At 31.1% G+C, this 22,714-nt stretch overlaps 1 protein-coding gene across 5 annotated transcripts in view; it reads right to left on the bottom strand.

The window, feature by feature from the left end:
• Window positions 1-22,714, bottom strand: part of LOC106680726 (uncharacterized) — a 285,051-nt gene that overhangs the window by 65,767 nt on the left and 196,570 nt on the right. For 3 of the 5 annotated variants that reach the window (XM_014420633.3, XM_014420634.3, XM_014420636.3), the window contains one exon: window positions 282-488. In XM_014420633.3, coding sequence (XP_014276119.1) covers window positions 282-488 — 207 coding nt within the window. Of the gene's footprint in view, window positions 1-281; window positions 489-3,882; window positions 3,902-17,381; window positions 17,570-22,714 lie in introns of those variants that run through there. The other 2 variants (XM_014420637.3, XM_014420635.3) reach the window with 2 other exon arrangements.

Raw genomic sequence — 22,714 nt, forward strand, 5'->3', positions numbered from 1 at the left:
TATATATCACCACAAACAGATATAAAGTAAGTAAATCCGATTAATAAAACATGATAACACTCCAATGAGTGTCCAAGTTTTGTATTGTTGGATCCCCAGATCGTTTCCTTTTCAGGGCCTAATACATCTGGAATCGAATAGGATCTGTGCAGTTTGTTTTTCTATTAAGACCAAAAATCCAAGAGAGCACCGCACTGTCGGAGGCCATGCGGCTGTTACTCCTCCACCAGCCTAAGTTCCAAAGCCAAGCCAAAGCCATACCCTCCAGTTCGTGGACTTACCCGACGTGATCTGCGGAGATGGCTTCAGGTTCCTGAGCACGGATGGAAGAAGGATGTCGTCGGTAACGTCAACCTCCGGCTCCTGAACGAAGTGCCCGTTCTCGAGGGTGGACATGTCCAGCCAGGCGACTACCACTGAGATGTTGTCCTTAGAGCCAAGCGACTTGGCCGCCGTAACGAGACTCTTTGACACTCCCGCTCTGTCACCTGAAACAGAAACATGAAAATGTAAGAAATGTTCATAATACAAACTATAAATAATTTACAGTAGTTATTTTCACATTTGAATGTACCGGACCATATTTATGGTACACATGTTACCGGTACTGAATCGTACAAATTATTGGCCATCCTTAGGAATTTAAAAATTATTTTTCAAATAGTTAGTCCTACAACATTTAAATCCTGGATAAAATTAAAACAAATGAGTATCAATTCGAAATCCAAAAATCAATGCTGATGGCGAACATATAAACCAAGACAAACAAAATTTCAAACGTAGCTCTCATAAGGTTACGAGTATTAATTTCAATATAGAGCCAGATTTCTCTTGACGGACAATTTTATTAAGGTTTTGGCGAACAAGGAACACATTTTATGCATTTGAACAACCTCCACTCCGGTTCGGGACGCCAACTTCATACCCCAACGGAATTTTTCACTACTTTATCACGGATAAAATTCATAAGATATGAATGTTATAACTCACGATTCCAGAACTGATTGGATTGGACGGCATTAAGTTACATTTGGTAGTTGTGGAACCAGCATTCAGTATGTGTATATGTAAAGTAATATATAAATAAATACAAATTAAAATTCACTCTCAAAATTTGAGGTTTTGCGTTTCAAGTTGGTGATAATTTAAAAGATGAATTGAAAAAAAAAAACGTCCTTTGGCCGTCCACGACTTTTCTCCAATTTTCTATAAATGTTTAATAGATAGTCACAGGAGAACTTAGTAGCGGCGGCGCATGTGTAGGAGGTAGTAGGCAGAAATAGTGAAAAGTCATATGTTTTAATGAATTATTAATGTTCGTACGAGAAGTGGATACTGATCTTTGGTTGGAGGAAGGAGATGCAAAACTGAAGTTAGAAGAGCTCTCTCTCTCTCTGCCGTTGGCCGCGAGCAACGGAGTCAACTTTTGTACTCGTCATCGCTCATTATTTTTCATATCAATTATTTTATTAATTTTAAATTTTATTTTAGGTTGTTTTATAAGTTAGCATTAAGGACATATTAGAAAATCTTAGGCTAAATTAGATTATGAAAGTATAGGGTCGATGTTGTGGATATGGGAGAGATGGTGTTTGTTGTCTAACAGTAAGTGAGATTTTGTAAATCTATCCAATCCCTACTTCATAGGAATATTGGAAATTCGACACACTGCCACCAATATCCTACCACCAACGTATGTGTATCATAAAACGAAAGTTGAGAAGAAGGGTCCATAAAACGATGCTATGGATTTTTTAAGAGCACAAAATTGTATTGTTGGTTTTTATGATTTACGAGATATCACAAATTAATAGCATTTTTATATCAGCCCCTTCTTAACGGACACATTGATCACATTCTATTATTAATTAGTGATGCTGCATATTAGTTATTATCTTTTTAACACTGCGAATAGAATAAAAAACCAGGCAACAAAACCCAACATAGAAAAATTTGAAGGTGGATCATTTAGGATTTGTACCCACGAAATCAGAGACGTACAAATTCATAAAAGAATTTTAGAATTTCCTATCATATCAATCTTCCATAACGTATCAGAGCAGGAAATGAAGAACCTACACACGATATTAAAAAAACTGATAGACAACGCTTGCGATATAGCTGTTAAAAAATACGCAATTTTCGAATTTTTATGATATTATTCAAGTATATAGTTGTTAAATTAACACTAACTCCAACTCTCCATTAAAAAAAGGAAAGGTGTAATGTTGTAATAATTGAAAGGGAAAGGGTGTTGCATATAATTTATGATTTCTACCTTCTATGTTTGAAACCCGATCCCAGAGGTTTTTATCATTACATTATAAAAATCAGCTTGGTGGGCCTTAAATGGTTAATATAACCGTTACATTTGTTTTAAGCAATTGGGAGGAGGTGTATAGTCTTGTACATAAGACACCCCTAACTATAAACAATGTTATAATTAAAAGAAAATATGATAAAATAAATAGATAAAATTAATGCTTCCTAATAAAAGAGATAAGTTACATTAATAAAAAAAATATATATTAATTTTTAAAAAAGACGAGAGGAAAAAATTGAATATTCATAAAACCAAAGGAATGTAAAAAATCCTCCCCTTTTTTTACTTTTTCTTACCTATACATCGAATATACATACGGGTATAGAAACCGTAAAATAAAAATAAAATAAAAAAAAAAGGAATTCTAGACTTCAACGGAAATAAAGCTTTTTCGATCAACGGATGTGCTTCTTTATGTATTAGATTTTTTGAATACAGCTTAAAGGATTTTGATTAAACTTGGTACATCAACGCAAAATTAAATGATCTTTAGTATCAATATTAAAATAAACTGAAATAGTTTGCCGGGGCTTAAAGACAGAATTTTCAATATGGCTCCGTCTAAAGTAACTTTAATTTTGCTGGTGTAAAATATTTGACTTATCTCACATATTTACTACTAATGAAAAATGGATAAATATACACTATGAGAAGATTTGATAATTTACTTTGAGAGATAAGAGGAAAAATATTTATTCCAAGTTTAAAACACATTTATAGAAATAAGTAGTAGTAATGTATAAGTATTATGTACCGTGAAAGCAACGATTATAAGAAAATAATATTTAATATATAAAATCGTAGAAGGTAATGGAGAATGAGGAAAAATGTATGAATTATAGTTTAGAAACTTTTGTAAATTTCACTTGACCCGAAAATAAGAGCCTTTCTATTAAAACGATAAACATAAAATCATTTTTAGCATTTTCAATATTAATTCCAAACTATAGCATTGAATAAAATACTAAAATTTAATTTTTTTAGAAGTAATACTTTTTTTTTACTTCAGTCAAACTTTTAGAAAACGAAAATATTAAACTTTATAATATTTCTTTTCAGAAATTCATTTATACCCTTTCTACACTTCTTTTTTCTTTTGTATGATCTCTCTGGAACTTAGTTGCAGAATTATAACTAATTATTTATATATATTTTTTAAGTATTACAACTTTTTAAGATGGAACAGTACTTTTCTGAAAACAGTTGAAATTGGAGTCGGTCCTTCAGTCAACTGAAATGGTCATTTCGAAAATTAGTCGGGAAAGTATTGCTACAGTGAATAATATCGAAATATCTGTTCAAGGGAGGATTAATTAACTTAAACTCTAATTAGGGAGGTAAAGTTATACTTAATATCAAACTGATTACAACTTTATCCTAAATGATATTGAAATTATATATATAGCTAGTTAGGAAACTTTGAAATTAAAACCAACTTAAACAAAGATACTTCAATGATTAATATCTCCACTCATCATTATAATTACCATCAATAGTTAGTATGACTATGATGAATATTCACACCTATATATAATAAATAAGGTATGTTTAACACTTACACATGGCTACGAACGAGTCGGGTGAAGATTCGGATGAATCTGGCAGAGACAAAAACAGTAGCGCAGATAACAGCGATCTGACCCCATCTATCGAATATAATATGAAAAAACCGTTAAAAACGGCCGTTGAACATTCCTTCGAGATGAATCCGCAATGATAAAAAATTTGTTGAAGAAAGGGGACTGTATCCGAGCTGATAAAATAAAATTAAACTTAAACCAAATCAACGATAGGATGCAATGAAAAATGAACGTGGGAAGGAAAACTTACACAACTGCAACTATAAATGTGAATAGGCCGCGATTCGTGGTTATTTCATCTGTTCGTGACTACAGCATAGAAACCTACAGTCGGATAAACCACAATACTTTCACAATGTACAATACAACAATCAACTAACCAAAGCATAATTTACTTAAATATATCATCATAAAAAGTATTAGGAAACACCAATACAATAATTATACTCTCAAACCTATTGTATAAGTTTAAACGATTTCAAAATATATAAAATTTAAATGTTTTCAGAACGAATTGAATTTTAAATCATCTTTAGTCCATTTTATAATACCTTTAGATGATTGCATATAATTATGCTATAGATTCTTATAAAACGTGATTAAAGTGAAACTTCCCACAAGAGGAATCTCTGTATAACGTACCCCACCTTATCGGACAATTTCTTCAAGGTCCCGGCCAACAAGGTGCAAATATACTGCAATTGGCCCCCTCGATTACGGAGTACCTGCAAACTCTGGATACGGACACCAATCTTATACCTCACAAAAACTTTTCACTCCAAAATAACGAAAAAAATTCATTAAACATTGAACGTACAAACCCACAATTCTAGTATTGAGGCAATAGAACATATTAAATATCCTATTAAAATATTTGTTTAAGATATAAGAAATATTAACCAAAATAAAATTACTCCAATATTTGACGGTTTTCGTTTCAAGATAGCTATAACAAACAACTATGACATATCTACGGCTTTTCTCCAAGGCTATGTACCAATCCTTTATGAATTTGATAGTATAGTCACAGGTTACCCCAGGATGATCAACAAAATTCGAAATACTGTTCATCAATTATCCAATTTATGTCCTACAAAACGTTAGTTAAGACGATATATCCAACATACCAATATATCGATATATATAGATATAAATTTAGTAATTCTTTACAACGAATGCACAATATTTATACGGAAATAAGTACCATAATACATACATTTTTTTATTTTTAGGAAGATAGTTTGGCGTGGCGGTCAACATAGGTATCAAAGTAGTAAAAGAAAACTATTCATTGTTTGTTAAACAACGCTTCACCCCACTGTACATGGGCTTCGTCAGGGCTAAATAAAAACAAAATACAAATATTGTAAGAATTTACTAACTATTAAAATTAATTTACAAAGAAAATACGAAAATAAAATAAACAAATGAATATTTTTTTGTTCTGTTTATAAAATAAATATTTTATAAAAACAACAAAAAATCATTTATTTATTTTCGTATTTTCTCTGTATATTTATTTGAATCTTTTGTCAATTCTTACAATGTTTGTAACCTGTTTTTCATTTAGCCCTGACGAAGCTCTGCAAACGTTGATTAACAATAAATAGCTTTCTTTTACTATTTTCATACTATTATTGACCACCAACCAATATCTTCCTACAATCTAATCCATCTCATACAACCATCTCCTTCAAATTTTTAAATTTAATTTTCGGTGTTTCAAAATGTATTCTTAAAAGTTATTTAGTGAAAAATAAATTATTAAAATTATTCAGCAAAACTTTATATAAGTTAAATTGAACAATGACTAATTACATAAAATGGACCCTGACAGCGATCTTGATGAATAAATTAAACTACTTGACGGTTTAATAAAGTATACATCAACAGCTATTTGATAGATGAAAGGATTATCTAGATCATGAATCACCGAATAATAAATCTATTACGGTGTATCTGTCCTTGATCAAGTTTTAATAATTGATGGAAAAACGCCCAAGAGTCTTCACATGATCAAAGGATTAATGTAATAGATTAATGCTAATTTTGTTTATTTATTTTTTTAGTGTGTCTTAAGTAATAGTAGGGTTGCCAGTTAAAATGAAAAATATATTTTAAATAAATAAATATTTTTAACACATGTCTTCGTAGAAGTAAGTTATCTATAAATACTTTATTTTTCGCTGAATACTTAGCAGACATCAAGAGTATTATTAGAACTAACAAGTGATATCAAATCAAACACAATGGCTGTGGATAAAAAAAGGTGTATTCAACAACTGAAATTCCACTGCATAATTACATTATTGTCAGGTTCAAGTAATAATGTACGACTTAGATTAGTTTAACAATTATTTATTTTAAAAAGAGGATAAAAAATGTGAAACACAGTAAACGATTACATTTTCCTAAGGCAACCTTCACTTCTTCAAACCTGATCTTCTGTCAACTCTTAATTTGGCATCCTGTTTACGACATGCAACAGCATTGAGATCTCATCCTTCTTTTCTTTTTTTTCCAGGAACAGCTGGATGAAACACCACTGACAAGAGAAGTTCTTGCTAAACACTTTTCAAACTTGTATTTTTTTTACCGAATAAATATATTATTTGAACAGATATAGAGTACGAACTGTGATATATTTGACAGAATCGGCTATGTGATCCACGGCTATATCAGTGGTTGCCAACCCATAGAAGTCTGCGGACCACTAGGCTAAAAAAAGAACCATCTGTGGCCCAATTCAATACAATCGTTTGCCACATGAGAATTTTCGTAGTTGCATCTTCGCCACATAGCAGTAACCTTTCTGTTTCGTACCTAACAGCTAAGGTAACCAAAGCCAGTTAATAAATTAATGTGAAATAAATTATTCAAAGAATAGAGTAGGAGAGAATATAGCCCGTGAAAGAGGAGCGTAGACCTGACAGGACAATAATTGCTGATAAGGTACTAAGAAAGGCAAAGCACTCTGCTGTAATGAACATCCCCTATCTCATCCTTAGGTTAGTAAACGTGATCCTACCCACTCCGCTTATCCTATGACTAGGCAGCACCTCGAGTCTTTTATCTTCCCCTCTCCGTTTTGACTGGAAGCAGTTTATCATTCCTGCAATTCCCGCAATGGAAAAATGCTGCTAAAGGAAAAAAAAATGGTATCCGCCTTAGCAAGATTAATTAAAACAGAAAGCTGAAAACCTAAAAATTAATGCAACTCAAGTACCTAAACTAATCTACTAGAAAAAAGAAAAAAAAATTACTGAGTCAGTTAAGTTTCTAAAATACTGGAGACATTTATACATGTAATGCTGATATGTAATTTAAAAACAGAAATAATAAACAGGAAATGATGGAACAAACATTCCTCCAATGAGGAAGTAATCACGGAACAACCATTTAAATTAACAATCAAACTTTCTTTCATTAAAGAAGCATTTACAATTTATGCCATTTTTTATGGTTAAACTTATGACCATGTAAATTTTAATTATGGTTATATAAATATTATAAAGATGGTTAAGGTTGGCAGTCAAAAAAGAAAAAAAATAGTAGTAAACTATTTTCATTATTTTTGACCGCAACCCTGACGATCTTCTTCATTTTTTAAATTATATGGTCAATTATCTCTATATATAATTTTCTATGTATTCTATAAATATAAATTTGTTTTTCTCCTTCCAATATATTTTTTCATTTCCACTTCACATTATTATTATTATTGTCGGCTGCTCTCGCTATTGCGGGTTGAGTATCTGAGGTGGGAGACCTAGAAGTTCAACCACCTTCATATTTTTATTGATTTTTTTCAAATATTTAAACATTTTCGCACAATACGTGCAGTATATAAGAGAACTGACTCTCTCAGGACATCTATAGGCACCCCCGAACCATTCATCATGCCTGCCACTATTATTATTATTGGCGCGACAGACCGTGGAGGTCAAATTTCCTAGATACATCGCGCGATGTACTTAGGAAATACATCGCGCGTATCGTGACATGGTTTTCATAGGGTGGGTCCGTCAGTCTCACGCCTATTTTTGTGAGTGCCACCCATTGGCTAATGGGTCTCACAAATGCCCGGGAGGCAAATGCGAGTGAGTATTTTATAATTATATGCTTGAAAAAATCCCACATAAGGGCTGGGGACTCGAACTAGCAAGCTTTGAGTTGGCAGACAGGCGCGGTACCACGCTGCTACCTCCCAATACACATTAATCTATCAAGATCTAGCACGACCACGTCCTTTCATACGATGATTTTCAGCTAATAATTTAAACTATTACATCATATTACATTATAGAAGAAAAAACTAAAGCTAAGTTAATCTTATAGCACTGATGAAAATAGTAATTTTCAAAATTTTAAAAATGGCTCCTAAAAGCCGAAACGTTGACTTTGATTTAGTGTAAGTGTAATAAACTCAGAGCTGGTGATCTAATCAGCTTATGTTTTAATATAATAATGATACCGAGAGTCGAAGATAGAAAAGTAAAAAAAGACTAACTAAACAACTATTGTTATGAACAATAAAACGTTTTTCTATTTATTTTATGATATTTCTAATGGTAAGACTTAATACTATTATTAATTAGAATCCTTGTTAAAGTTAAAATTATGTATTGTAGGTTTACTCAACAATGCCTATATTTTATATTTGTTTCAATAATTGTTAATTATCAATAACCAAAGTTAACTAAAATAATGGTTTATACTTGTTAACGAGAAGGCTACAGTGTCTGCACCAGTTAGCCACTGTAGGCCCAACGAGCCCTGTCGACCGCTAAGAGAGAACATTACCGCAGTAAAAAAACGACTGACGACCGGAAATCGTAACCAGGTCTTACGACGTGCATTCAGGCACCCACTCAACTTTTAAGAACCGTAAAAATGTTCGCCTATTAAAAATGAATTGAACTTCTCTGGGAACATTTGATGACTATATCATCAAGACAGGTAATTTTCGAACTTCAAAAATCGAAAATACCTTCTTTAGAAAGTAAAGATTGCTTAGTAAATCTACTATTTACATGGATGGTTTCTAGGAATATTGCTGGAAGGGGATTATCAACAGGGTATCACCCTACTCTAACTATGCTGGGGAGTCAAGTTTTCATTTCGTGGGCTCGCCACAGATATAAAAGTTGGCCCTCCAGGCCGGATTCGAACCGACACCGCTGCAGTCACGAGCCAGTCAAAGTTAGTGCTTTAACTCGGCTACGAATGACCCTTACACAATACTAACTTATACTTTTTAACTCCTATACTATCACTAGTGGTATCCTATACTATATATTAGTGGTTGTAATTTGCAGATTATATACTTCTATTGACGGAGTAATACTATTAGCTGTCATTATGAAAGGTACCTACTACCTATCTATTAAATACTATTATTAACTACTAAACAAACATTATATTATTTGGACTCTGAACTTCATTTGGAGTCTTGTGCTAACCACCCCATCACCCTAATTAATAGTCTCAATTAGTCAGCTAACGAGATGACAGCCCCCCTAGCAGGGTGGATGACCCCGCCCCCACCGCCTCCTGTAAAAACCTCGCTTCGGAATCCGTGACAAACCCTTCCTCCAGTGTCCCCTAGCGGTCCAGATGAAATTGTACCCAACTTTTTTTCTCACTAGCTGCCACACGGTATTCCACATTCCCATGTCCCACAGGAACGAGGAATTCACCCGCTAGCTATTCCATTCAGCTAAACAAAGGTGTTCGTTCGTACAACTCTACTTAGGAAAATTGTGTCAGCAATCCAGAATAGTATAAGAATCACACAGTAATTGAGAAAAAAATAATTTAACAGCTTTAAGCGTATAATAACAAGAATATAAACTTAATTTACCTGTGTTTGAAATACTTAAGTCTTGGTTTTGCCATCTTCTGAATATATAATAATATACCAACCCCTTTTTAAATTTTATTAAAGAAATTTGGGAGAAAAAATCTGTAACTGTATTCTGCTTTTTTTTCTTTCAATAATTAATATTTTTGAAACATACAGTATGGCGAAGTAATGGAAAAGTAAAAATCGCCGAATTTTTCAGTGGAATAGTAGTACAAGAGCCCAAGAGGAGAAAAAAGGCAATTATCTCACCCCGAGTGCTGATTACTTTAACGAAAACAATGTATAATTGATAGTCAAAATTGATGAGTCTGCCAACTATAGGTAGGAGGAATAAAAATGGCGGCTGTTTCAAATCGATAAAAAAAAATTAATTTTTCATTCGGAGCTCTATATCTTAAAAAGTAGGAACAACACAAGAAAACCTAAGTTGAACCTGAAGTTGCTAAAATATGAGCCCTAAAAGAGTTATTTACGTTACATATTTTTCGAGATATAGCTTTTTAAAAAGCAACGTTTAGGAAAAATTTTGTATGGGACGTACTGAAAAATCAGTAGTTAGTGAATTTATTTTGATAAATTTATATCTCAAAAACCATTTGACGTACAGATGTCTATTAGCACTCAAATTAAAGCTAGTTTAATGAGCTATAAAGTAGTCAATGATGTTTATCTTTGTAGGAGTAATAGTTTACAAGTAATTTGCTAAAATAAATTGATTTATAGTTATTAGGACAAATTTTCATTTGCCAAAATTATATTTATATGTGAATATCATAAAAACTACTACCCGTTCGAAGATAAGTGTCATAAACTACTTTATAGTAAGTTAAATTTCCTTTATTTTGAGTGTTGGCAGACATATTTCCATCTTATGGATCTAGAGATGTATTATTTCAAAAAACCAATATTTTATACGAACAACTAGAAATTAACATTTTGTGAGTTTATTTTGTTAAATATCATAAAAACTACTACCCTACAAAGATAAACATAATTAACTATTTTGTAGTAAATTTAACTAGCTTTAATTTGAGCACTGGCAGACATCAGTACGTCCAATGGTTTCTGAAATAAAGTTTTTCAGAAATCATATTTATTGTCCGAACAACTATAAATCAATTTATTTTAGTAAATATCATGAAAACTACTATTCTTACGAAGATAAAGGTCATAAACCTCTTTACAGTACATTAAACTAGCTTTAATTTGAGTGCTAAAAGACATCAGTCATATAGTTCCTGACAACCACTAATCTTTCAGTAGATTTTCACGAAATTTTGCTTTTTAAAAAGCTATATCTCGAGAACTATTGGACGTAAATAGCTCTTTTAGGGCTACTATTTCAGCAAATTTACTCTTCTTTAAATAATGTTCTCTTATATTTTCTAGCGTTGGTAGTTTTTAAGATATAGAGCTCCGAATGAAAAAACAATGTTTTTTTAAGGTTTTGAAACAGCGGCCATTTTTTAATCCCCTTACCTAAACTTGGCAGATCAATTTTGACTAGTAATTATACATAGTTTTTAATGAAGTAATCAAAAATTTGGGTGAGATAACTGCCATTTTTCTTCCCGACTCGTACTATAGGAAGTCGTTTAATGTCGAATAATCAAAATGGCTTCCTTTAAAGTACTTTAAATTTTGTTTATTTTGAATTATTAATCATCTCTTCATTCAGAATTAAAAATTTCTAAAAATAATAGTGGTCAATATAGAATATATATCATTGAAAATCAGTGAAATATATCATTGAAAAGTCAAAGATTTAAGAAATATTTATATCTAACACGCCAAGTGGTATAATGAAATGGAAATATTAATATCACCCCTAACCGAATTGCCCGATACGCCAAGAAAGGAGTTTAGAGACCGAACTGAGAAGCAAATGAGAGGGTCTGATCTTTCCCGATTCGATTCGATAAAAATTAATTTATAAATGACATTGTTATATTTCTTAAACTATTCTGATCCAGACAAAGTTGATATTTGTTTAAATCACCTCATGAAACCCTAAAATACGAATTTTCATACCAACACAATATATATAATTTTTTTTTTTTTGTTGTTTCTATAACAGGAAATAAAAATTGGGTGATGCGTGCACAGAACCGGATTAGTCACCACTATTCCAAGTACTAACGATATAAAATCCATCTCTACTGCAGAACTCTTTATAAATTACTTGACTAGGGAAAATGTATGGATCTATGGGAAAATCTCGGTCGGTTTTTACAAGAAGGAATCTTTTCTTTTCCCAAGGTATGGTGAGAACATTTTTATCACTTTCCCAGACCTCATACTGAATCTTCTGCACCATCTTTTCGTTTTTTCAACGCTCCTAAGGTTTATTAATATTACAATAATGGCGCTGTACATTTATCAATAATTATTGATTACAAAATGCTCTGATGAATCGTGCCCAGAACCTTGACCCTTGCAGAACCAGCGGTCTAGACATAGAGGAAGAGGGTACAATACTCCCTACGGATCGCTGCTGCCCAACATCATTAAACATATCCCAGATAATTGCCTCCTATTGTTGTAACTTATGATCGTCTTGATCATAATAATTTGAAGCAAGGTTAACCACAATCTTCTTTTACTTTTCTATTTTCCGGTTTATTTAAGCTTTCCTCCGTCCAACAGTTTCTAATTATTCAGCGATTACGGTATAGTTCCCAAGACACGAATCTTGTGCACGTTCTGGCAATTTCTGTTCAATTATACGAGGATTTCATGCCATAAGGGCTCATCTACTAGAATAGTCTGGAAACCCTATACATATTTAATCATGAAATAAGTGAAAATTATCGAAGTCCATAATTCGTCTATTTATTTTTATGAGCAACTAGTAGATAAAGTAGAGCTTACACAATTACTAAATTTTAGCAGATAGATATATATACACATACACAGATTAAATGAACACACTTGAAGGTTTTATATGAATTGTTATATTTATTTAAAATATAGATGGTTAATTGTATGTATGTAACAAATTGCTAGAAATGGTTTGACTTTGAGTAATGTTGTTTATTTTATTTTACATAATAAAATATCTTTTGAAACGGCTATAGTACACAGAAAACAACGTTTTTAGCCTAAAGAGGAGAAATACAAGAACATTGTCTTTCATATATGGATGAGATTGATAAAAAGAGAACGGGTTTTCATGGCAAATCGCACATAAAACTTGGGAAATGGAGGATAATCTTGATACACCATACTTTTTTAGATCTAGATTTTTTTTTTTCTAGGCACCTCTTATGTAATTTTTTCAGGAAGGCGCAAAAATATTTTCACTAATTCATAATTTTCTTTTACTGGTCAAATTAGGCTTTTAAATAGTTCAGAACCTCCTAGAGGCAAAACAGATCATTTTTCAAAAGCTGGATGTAAATTGGTGCAGTAGTTAACTTTACTGTTGTAAAGTTACTATACCCTTACTCCTGAGTTCACCTAAAAGGAGGTCCCCGTGGAAAATAATTTACAATTAAGTTGCTTAAAATTGTATTTTGAGTCACGTATATGGTACATTTACCTGTTTAAACCTTTCAGCTAGTACTCAAACACTAGGAAAAATAATTAATAAAATTTAATGTTTTAAGCCCTCATAAAAATAGAAATAAGAAAGAAAAAAAGAAACCGTGAAATAAACAACGAAATACCAGACAACATTATATACACGTTACCCTCTCTCATTAAAAGCAACATATTCCGCAGTTGCGACAGAACTACTAGAACTTGAATCATGTCACGTAAGTAACGTTGAAAAAGGAAAGGAAGCATTATTTATGTTTACTTTTTTCTTATAGCATATTTTCTCAGCCTCCACTGAAACTAGGGAACGTCATTCGATGTTATGAACATCCTAAAAACCTGCATACACATAATCACAAAAAAAATCTTAAAATAGTAATATAATTCATTATTAATCAAACATAAAAAATATTTATTTATATAAAGTTTCTTGTGAGTTACTAGACAAGAATTATTATATAAGCACCATCGACTATGGATTTTATTACTCCATTTTCTACATATTTTAAAAAATTCACGGGGTACAATAACACTTCACAAGCCTAAAGGGATTAATAAAACTAAAATTAACTATTTAACTAACTGCCTTATTGAATCACTTTTGTATTTAAGTTTTTATATTATTATTATTTGATTCTTAGTAATTAACTATTAGTTGCATAATTATTTAAATATTTTTGAAAATGCGTCTTTATTATTCTTTTTTATATTTTAAATATTATCTTTGTATACTCGAAACTCACAAGTGTTTTCTTATTATTTAATTTTTTTTTTGCTTAGTCAGTTATATTTTAGTAAAGCACGATTTTTTTTTTTTTTTTGTACCCTAAGATTTTTTTTAAATTTTTACTTTGTTTGTTTTTTCCTCATTTTGTTTGTTGTATTATGTACTAAACCAGCACCCTCTCTACACCTCTAGGTTCTAGCAGAGGTAAATTAAAAAATAAAATAAAAATATTAAAACAAATGAACTATTATAAAAGATATTAAAAATAAAAATGCAAAATGACATATTAATGTGCTAAAAAACATAAATATAATTTCAACTAAACGAATTAATTCCAATTTCTTATCAGAAATACTATCGGTGAGACATAGGTCACGATAGAAATACTGCTTCGATCATTGTTGAGAAACTGAATCAGGCAATGTAATTAAACTAGAACAACTACTAACAATGGAACAATGGGGGACCTGAAAATGAAAAATACCTATTGCATAATAACTTGGATGTAAAGTTTAGAAAATTATATTCATGTTTTTTAATAGTTTCTCTTCAATTATAAGCAGGTTACAAATTTACAAGTTTTCATATTGTTTTGGATATTGACCGGCAACTAAAATGCAAATTTGCGTTATCTTTTGGTAATAATTAATTTTTTGTCATTGTAATATTAAGTTTAACTGTAGGACGTTCGTGTGGCGGCTGACAGAATGACTACATTGAATTACATTAAATCAGTTTTTGGGTATTTTCAATATTAGTTTTATAATGATTTAAGCAGCATTGAATAAATGGTTCAATGAAGAATGTGAATTGTTTTAAATTTATATTTATGCCAAACATTTGAGGGGGGAAAATGAGTTAAGATTACGCAAGGTGAAATATTATTAATAAGTGCTATTTAGAAAATTGTTGAAATTTGAGTTGATCATTCTGTCAGCTCAAAAAAAGCCATAGAAAACATCGAGAGTACAGGAAAACTAAACATTCCAACCTCTTTTAAAGCCAACTTTATAAATTCTCAAATATTCCCACTTCCAGACTTAGAACACACATGCCAGACAGAAGACAAACATACCAAAAATAAAAACCATTTTTAGAAGGAATCCATTTCAGAAACACTAACTCCATTCTCCCCTGCATTCTGTCATGACAAGCAGTTGCCTAACCCAAGGAGATATTTATTACCCCCTTTGACATGGGGGAGGGTTCGCCCCCTGCTCGAACTTAAGTTCCGATGTATTTCGGTACTTTCCCGATAGGGGGGTCTTGAAGGAAAAAGTTTCTTAGTGCTCTGAGGCCAACAACGACGAAAGAAGTTAAATTTCCGATAGCGATGGTTTGGGCATTGGAATTAATGATTAAAGAAATTAAAGTTAATGCAAGTTATCCTAAAACAAAAGTTAAACTAGTAAGAATTTAACACAATAAGCATTACAGTAAACTATTGGGTATTAAGCTTTAGATAACAATAGTAAATAATATACAAACATAACACAGCTGCAACCTAAGTTACAAGTTAAATAAAAACTTTGATAACCACTTATATTGTATAATTACTTAAGAATAATCTAAGTTTGTTTCAGTTAAATATTAACTTAGGATATATTGTATAACTGTCGAATATCGCTGATTTTTATTGGTTTAAAAACATTTCGATAAATGAAATCATATCCCTGATCCCTAATAGAGGGACATTTATTAAAAAGTTTTTTTTATTTTATATTTGGAGTATTTCGAAAATTCTAACGTGGTATAATATAAAATTTCAAATAAGTGTTATTTTGAGCCAGTACATTGGGACAGTCTATAGGGGACACCAGTAGAGAAAGTAATGACAGTCTACGGTACTATCTTTGGAATAAGTCAATTTCAAAATCAATTCTTTTTTCGTTTTTGTCATATGTGTCACTACTAAAAAAAGCAGCGATGAATAAAAACAAAAAAAAATCTATTTTTTTACTTATGACATTTTAAATGCTTAGGCTACTTCAAGTTATTCACTTTCGTTTAAAGACCTAGTTCGAAAAAAATAAAATGTGAGATAGTTTACAAAACAGATTTACATTAACGGTAACTAGTTGGGATTGGCTTATCCAGTTGCAATTTTAATATATCCAGAAAAAAAAATAAACGAAAACAAATTAAAAATTTCTATTATTGGCTGTCGTACAAATATATTTAAATACACCATAACTATGATATCTTTTTTACCTTCAGTTCTTTTTTCCAAAAAATATCTGCCTGAATATTCGAATGCAAAATCTATGCACTAGCTGTCTCTTAATTTCGAAACAAGTAATACAATAGATAATTTTATATTTTTAATTAGTCACGCCAAAATTCTTAACGTTTAGGTCTTTATGGCATTGCTAAGAGAATAGAAAACCAACAAAATCCAAGATAGCATAATTTGTAGATACACAACTTTTTCCGAGAAGAATATGAATAGTATGTCATTTTAATGCAATCGGAGCATAAAAAAAGTCATGCACTCACGAAACTGAATGACACGCACACACGCAGGGCTAGTAGAAATGGGAGGAGTGAATGCACGTTCAACATTATTTCCAAATTTTTCAAAGATAAATTTATTTTTTTGCTTAAATAAAGTTGACAAGAGCCTATCAAACAATATGGCAGACAATTACCATGGGTAGAGAAAGGATTTTTATCTTTTCAAATTTTTTTAAACTTATTTTTACAAAATATACATATTTGTGCTTTCTAAGAAAATTTAAGATTTGAATCTTTCCAAAAATTTTTTTACAACTTATTTTTACAAAATATACATATATTTGTGCTTCCTAAGAATATTTCGTGATGTTTTAAGCCGATTATATTTTGCGTTCTTTTTTAAAAAATGTTACAATTACACAATTTTAATTTGTATTTTTCATTTTATATTTTAATATGAAACTGTTTTACATTTATCTACGAAATTTACATATAGGAACATTAATCTTTATTTCTCTTTTCACTTAGGTACTATTTTTTATTTTAATGCAACAACATTTTATTTTCATTTTAAAAAATAAGTAACATAAATTCATAGATAAAAATTACTACAAAATTTTAAGAGAAGCCTAAAATAAAAATGTAAAGTTATGAAAATTTATTATCTTAATTTTGCGGTTATTTTGACTTATTCTTGACACCAAGATACCACTATAACATTAATACAGTAAACCACTGACGTAACTTGCATATCAGATTGTTTAATTTGCATATTAATCCATTACCAAAAAAAAATAATCACATTTTCCGATGGGAATAGAACTTATCCTCCAATAACAATTTCAGGTTATACAAATATAATAACGATAAGAATGAAAAGAGAAAACTTACCTTAAAGAACACAATACCTTCCTATAACAACTCGCGGACTTATACCGATCAAAAATTAAGGAAAAAAAATAATAAAGTAACTCACTAGTAAGTATTTAGCGTTTCTTCAAACAAAAAATTTAAATAAAAATAAAATAAACTTTGCAAACGTAAATGTTAATTTTCTGGTTGATCTTTGAAATCGTGAGTTGTGAAAGATACCCCTGCTGCGGTCAGCTGAGATCTGAAGATTCAAACGAGATTACAGGGACAAAGGACTTGAACTTTGGAACGAACTTATTTTGGCTAAATTGTTATTCGGAAACATCAGACTTTAGACAAAATAATCCGATATTCTTAACGCTTAAGTTTCCATTTCAATTATGAAGACTTCATTATAAAAAATATAGATTTCATTCTCAGTCCTCAATTTTATTTTAGGAGTGGAAGGGAGAAAACATGCAAAAAAAAAAAAAAAAAAAGTATTCTACCAATAATTTAAATACAGAAATCTACTGCTTATAACTATTATCAGAACTGTAAATCTTTAAGAAAAAGTAAAGACAAGAGTAGAATGCATGATGAACATAATATATAAAAAGCCATGAAATAAATATACTAATATAAATAATTTATTTAAAAACATTCAGTACAATCATATAAGAAAAACTACAAAAATTACATAAAACATAATTGTGAGATGAAAAAAATATTAAAAATGTGGTGTAGTGCGATCACACTAAGAAATAAGACATGTAAGTTCCAAAAGGGACACTTCTTTATTATTCAGGATAACAATATGTTTCATTTATATTAAAATGAAATTAAAATCTGATTACTATCATAACAACTATGGAAACACGAAAACATTTCTTTTCTTTTTTAGTAAATTACCAAATACTTTCTTATTTTACATTAACCTATTGTATATTACTACTAACAACGAAATTCATTATTTTGTCAAATCTGGAAAATAAAATAAAAATAAACGTACTTAAACATTCGGCATTTAACCCCTCATTTATTCAGGAGAAATAAATTTTTTTCAGGCAAATTTTTACCTTAACATTCATCACTTGTGAAAATTGTACGTGCAAATCTAGGAGCTAGCAATATTTGTTTGTATTACCTCATCAAGGTTTACTTAATTAATTATTATTAAAAATACAAATCATTGAATAATGTTGGACTTACGATAAATTGGAATAACAATTTACTAACTTGTGAATAAATTCAAATTTACTTTGCATTTGACGCCGAGGAAGATCTCGAGGAATTAATTGATATTAATATACGAACAAAAACCAAAAATATTATTATTTATTTACTTATAATATAAGATTTAAAATGTGCCTATGTACATAGTACTAGTTAAGACATATCGGATTCATCAAGATAAATCCACCCTGCACAAGACAGAGAAAAAAACAAGAGAGATTTCGGTAGAAAAGACACGTGTCGAAAAGAACAGAAATAGAGACGTTAAAGGAAATGGAGGTGAAGATAACACTAGGGAAGAACCGGGTACATCTAGGGTCTTCTAGCTATATCCGTCTGTATGTTTTCTTTTTCTTTTTTTTTTTACGTCTGGAGAAGGTCTGGAGGGAATACTATTCCTGGAGCAATGGAAGCTCTCCCCAGGATATATAGCTGTTGGCGACCGTACAGATTCACAACTCAGACCTCCTTCCACGGCTCATGGTATAAGCATTCTTCACACTGCCTCGGAAGATACTTCACTGCTAGCTGCAAAGTATAGCAAATTTATAGTACAACACTCTCAGGGGGGTAAGAAAAATTGGGGTTGTTTCTATTGTTCTCTATCGAGGAACTATATCTTTGCAAACAAAATTGCAGTACGAACAATACTAGAATACATTTTCAGAGAGGGGTTTATATAAATAAAATGAACAAGTGTCTATAATCAGCCTCTGAAGATAATAGCTACTATGCAATTAGTAATAAAACGCGCGTTAAATACTTCCTTGATGTTTAAGTAAGTTGTTATATGTAATATACCATAAATATCATCATTGTCTATTAGTTAAATGATTAAATCCAGAAATCGATGTATTGCTTATCTATCTCATTAACTTAAAAAGAATGAAAAATCTTTTTTCTGTTTATTAGCATTCGTGTCGGGAAAATCCACAATCTTGAATAAAAGCTGACGTCAATCGCAGTCAGTGCATCCAGTGTGCAATACGGATAACAATGAACCACTGTAAGAGTTTGAAAGCTTTATTGACTTCGTCTGATGGAAATCAGAAACTCGATAACCAAAATACATTAGCATCGATTACTATTTAGTATCGCATCTTTATCACATTCGGCTCTTTCCAATCCCCATACCCAGACATATCCATTACCACTTAAAAGAGATAAAGGAAAGACCAGTCAAAGACAAAGAAGGCCCTCCTAAAGGAATAAGATAGATGATGCGGTCACAAGTCACTCGGTGTGTCCTATCGATAACAAAACCCAGATGGACTTGACAAATGGTACCAAATGAGTCCTAATGGTTCAAGTGTCTCCATTTGGTAGTGGACAATTAACAGACAACACCAAGAACTAACTTCAATGATAGCTCTTAGTTCCACTCCATTCATTTCAATCAGGCAAAGAAATGGCGACGATATAAAAAAATAAATAAATATATATTTTGAAAAAAAGAAACTTGAGATTATATTTCGGAAATAGAAACAAAAAAAGTAAATTAAAGACACTTTAATCTAACAGGAGAAAAATATTGGATTAAAATTATATTAGTTAACTAAATAGAGTTGACAGATAAGAAGGTATTGGTTAAAAAGGGTACTTTAAAAACTATTGATCAAAAAGCAATTGTTTCGACCTGAGTTTTAAGTATTTATTAGTTCTAAATAGACAATATTGTGAACTATGGTAGTACTACAAGATAAAATTAAAAAACTGTAAAAATGGCATAAAATTGTGTAACTATGTATGAATGAAAAATGGTATAAATGTGTAATAAATTAAAAGAATATGAATTGTGAAATGAATATAATGATAAGTCAATAAAAAATACAGTAACGAATAGTAATACGAGTAACGAATGTACAAACGGAGTAACAATAAATAAAATAATCAATAAAAGCAAAAATAAATATGCTAAAACTAAGAGAAGGTAAGAAGTATTGAGAATGGAAATAAAGTGAACATATGACGGAATGATAATTAAACCCTGGAGATAAAAAAAAGGACCCGTGATGTAAAAGTATGGGACACCTTCAGTCGGAATGACAGTCAAACGGAAGATGCACGTTCAGATTGATTGAGTAGTCACAGCACTGATAAATTACCGGGTAAATTTTGAAATCCGATTATTCAAAATTTGAAGTTGATGGGTTACTGATAAAGTGGAGGGAATTTTGCGAGGGTTTCGTTCATATGATACGATACACGTTATTCTTACTGGCAAATGCCAAAATAATGGCCGAACAAGCTTTCTGTAGATTCACAGACATTGCACAAGATTCCTTACTGTTCAATATCTCATACAGTCAGGCTTTTAAATGATGATTGTCATTATGACTTTTTTAAAAATTAAAAACTTTTCTTTTTTTGTTAAATAACATTTCGACAAAATACGTACGGACAACACAGGTGCCCCCACGTTCAAACATCGATTTAAGCTACCACAGTTACGATAAAATTCGTGTATCTGACCATGGTAAGTCGACTTCAATGCCTATCTTTTAAAAAAATATATATAAATTTAACTATAAGCTGTGGTTCTTTTAATTTTCTAAAAATGCTAAAATTGTTACAGTACCTTTTAAACCCACAGGAATGCCAGTCGGAAGATCCAAATATAGTAATTTTCAATAAAAATTTAAAAAGCACATTTAATTAAAAACATCCATAACAGGCACTACAGAATGTATTTAATATATTATAATACCAAATTTGAGAAGCAATGCGAATCACTATCATCTAATCTTAAATATATATATATTTTTTAGATTAAAAAAAAAATAATTTCAATAAAAAATACAGTTGCTTCAACACCAGTTCAATACCCGCATCTTTCATAACAATGGGTCCAAGGACTAGAATAGAATAATAGTATTTCACAATTAAACTACCCTAGAAAAGCCAACCGTAAGTGAAAATATCATCGTTGTTATTTATTATTTCTTACTTTCGTTGTTAATTAAGATCATTGAATTAATTTTATTTTACAATAATGCAAGAATTCATTTGGTTCATAATCATCAGAGATAAAAGTCATAAATGCAATTGTTGCAACTCCTGATGTAGTATAATGTATTATCAACATCATTTGGCACTAAGAATGACGTCAGCAGGACCACATTCTCGGACCAGATGCTTTCAAAGGGAACGGAGAACCATGGCTTATTAAATAAGCTAACAAGCAATCTCACTCCAAGCAACAGACGAATCATCCAAGACAATAACAAAGGACGTAAAGACAATGGACAAGAGTTGAAAGTTCATGCCTCCTCATGGTCCCCTCCTTTTACTCAAGAGGACCTTGCATTTTCAGAAGCAACAAGAACAAAGATGGGTCCGGAATGGTATTGATTGACACTCACTAACTGCAGATTTAAATGAATATTCCGTCCACACCTTTTGAACACCAAGACCTTTCTCTTCGTGTGAACGTTTCTCCTTCTCCATCGACAATGGCTCCTGATGGTCATTAAGTCCTCCCTTATTCAAATCCTCCTGGGAGCCAACATCTTGAAAGGACTGCGGTGATATTGCAATCTCCATTTAGCCACAACTTTCTTTAGTCATTGCCCGATTTAAGACCGACCACTGTCTCTTTCTTCTACTTCCGTTTCCTCCCCTTATCAGTACCGGCTATCATGGCTATGTATCTCTGAGATCTCATGTCTTCCATTATTCTTCTTGTAGATCTGCCTACGATAATGGCTAGACAACAATAGCCGTTTCACTAAGAGGATATCTGTTCCCGGCAGGTTGTTGCAACAACTCACTGGTAAGTAACACCTTCACTTCCTTGTGCTCTTAGTTGAAAAATGTTTTCATTTAAAATTAAAAATTTGAAACAGATACATTAATTTATTATTATGAAAAATAATTCAAACATAAATCACATTTCTAAGTAAATAACTTCTTATTGCATATAGACGAATAACAGCCTCACGCAAATATTTATAGGATTGGATCAAACAGCCCTTCAGATCAGAGATTTTGACATAATTGATTTGTATTTCATCATAATAAAGAGAGGAATAACAAGTAATTGAATTGCAATGTGAAAGACGAATTCACTGTATTAAAATCAAACAACACTTCAAACTCTAGAATAAGATAAAAGTAGAAATTTAAAGATTGCCTAA

Source organism: Halyomorpha halys, unplaced genomic scaffold (assembly GCF_000696795.3).
Source record: "Halyomorpha halys isolate HHAL.00 unplaced genomic scaffold, Hhal_1.1 Scaffold284.1, whole genome shotgun sequence".
Classification (NCBI taxonomy): Eukaryota; Metazoa; Arthropoda; class Insecta; order Hemiptera; family Pentatomidae; genus Halyomorpha; species Halyomorpha halys.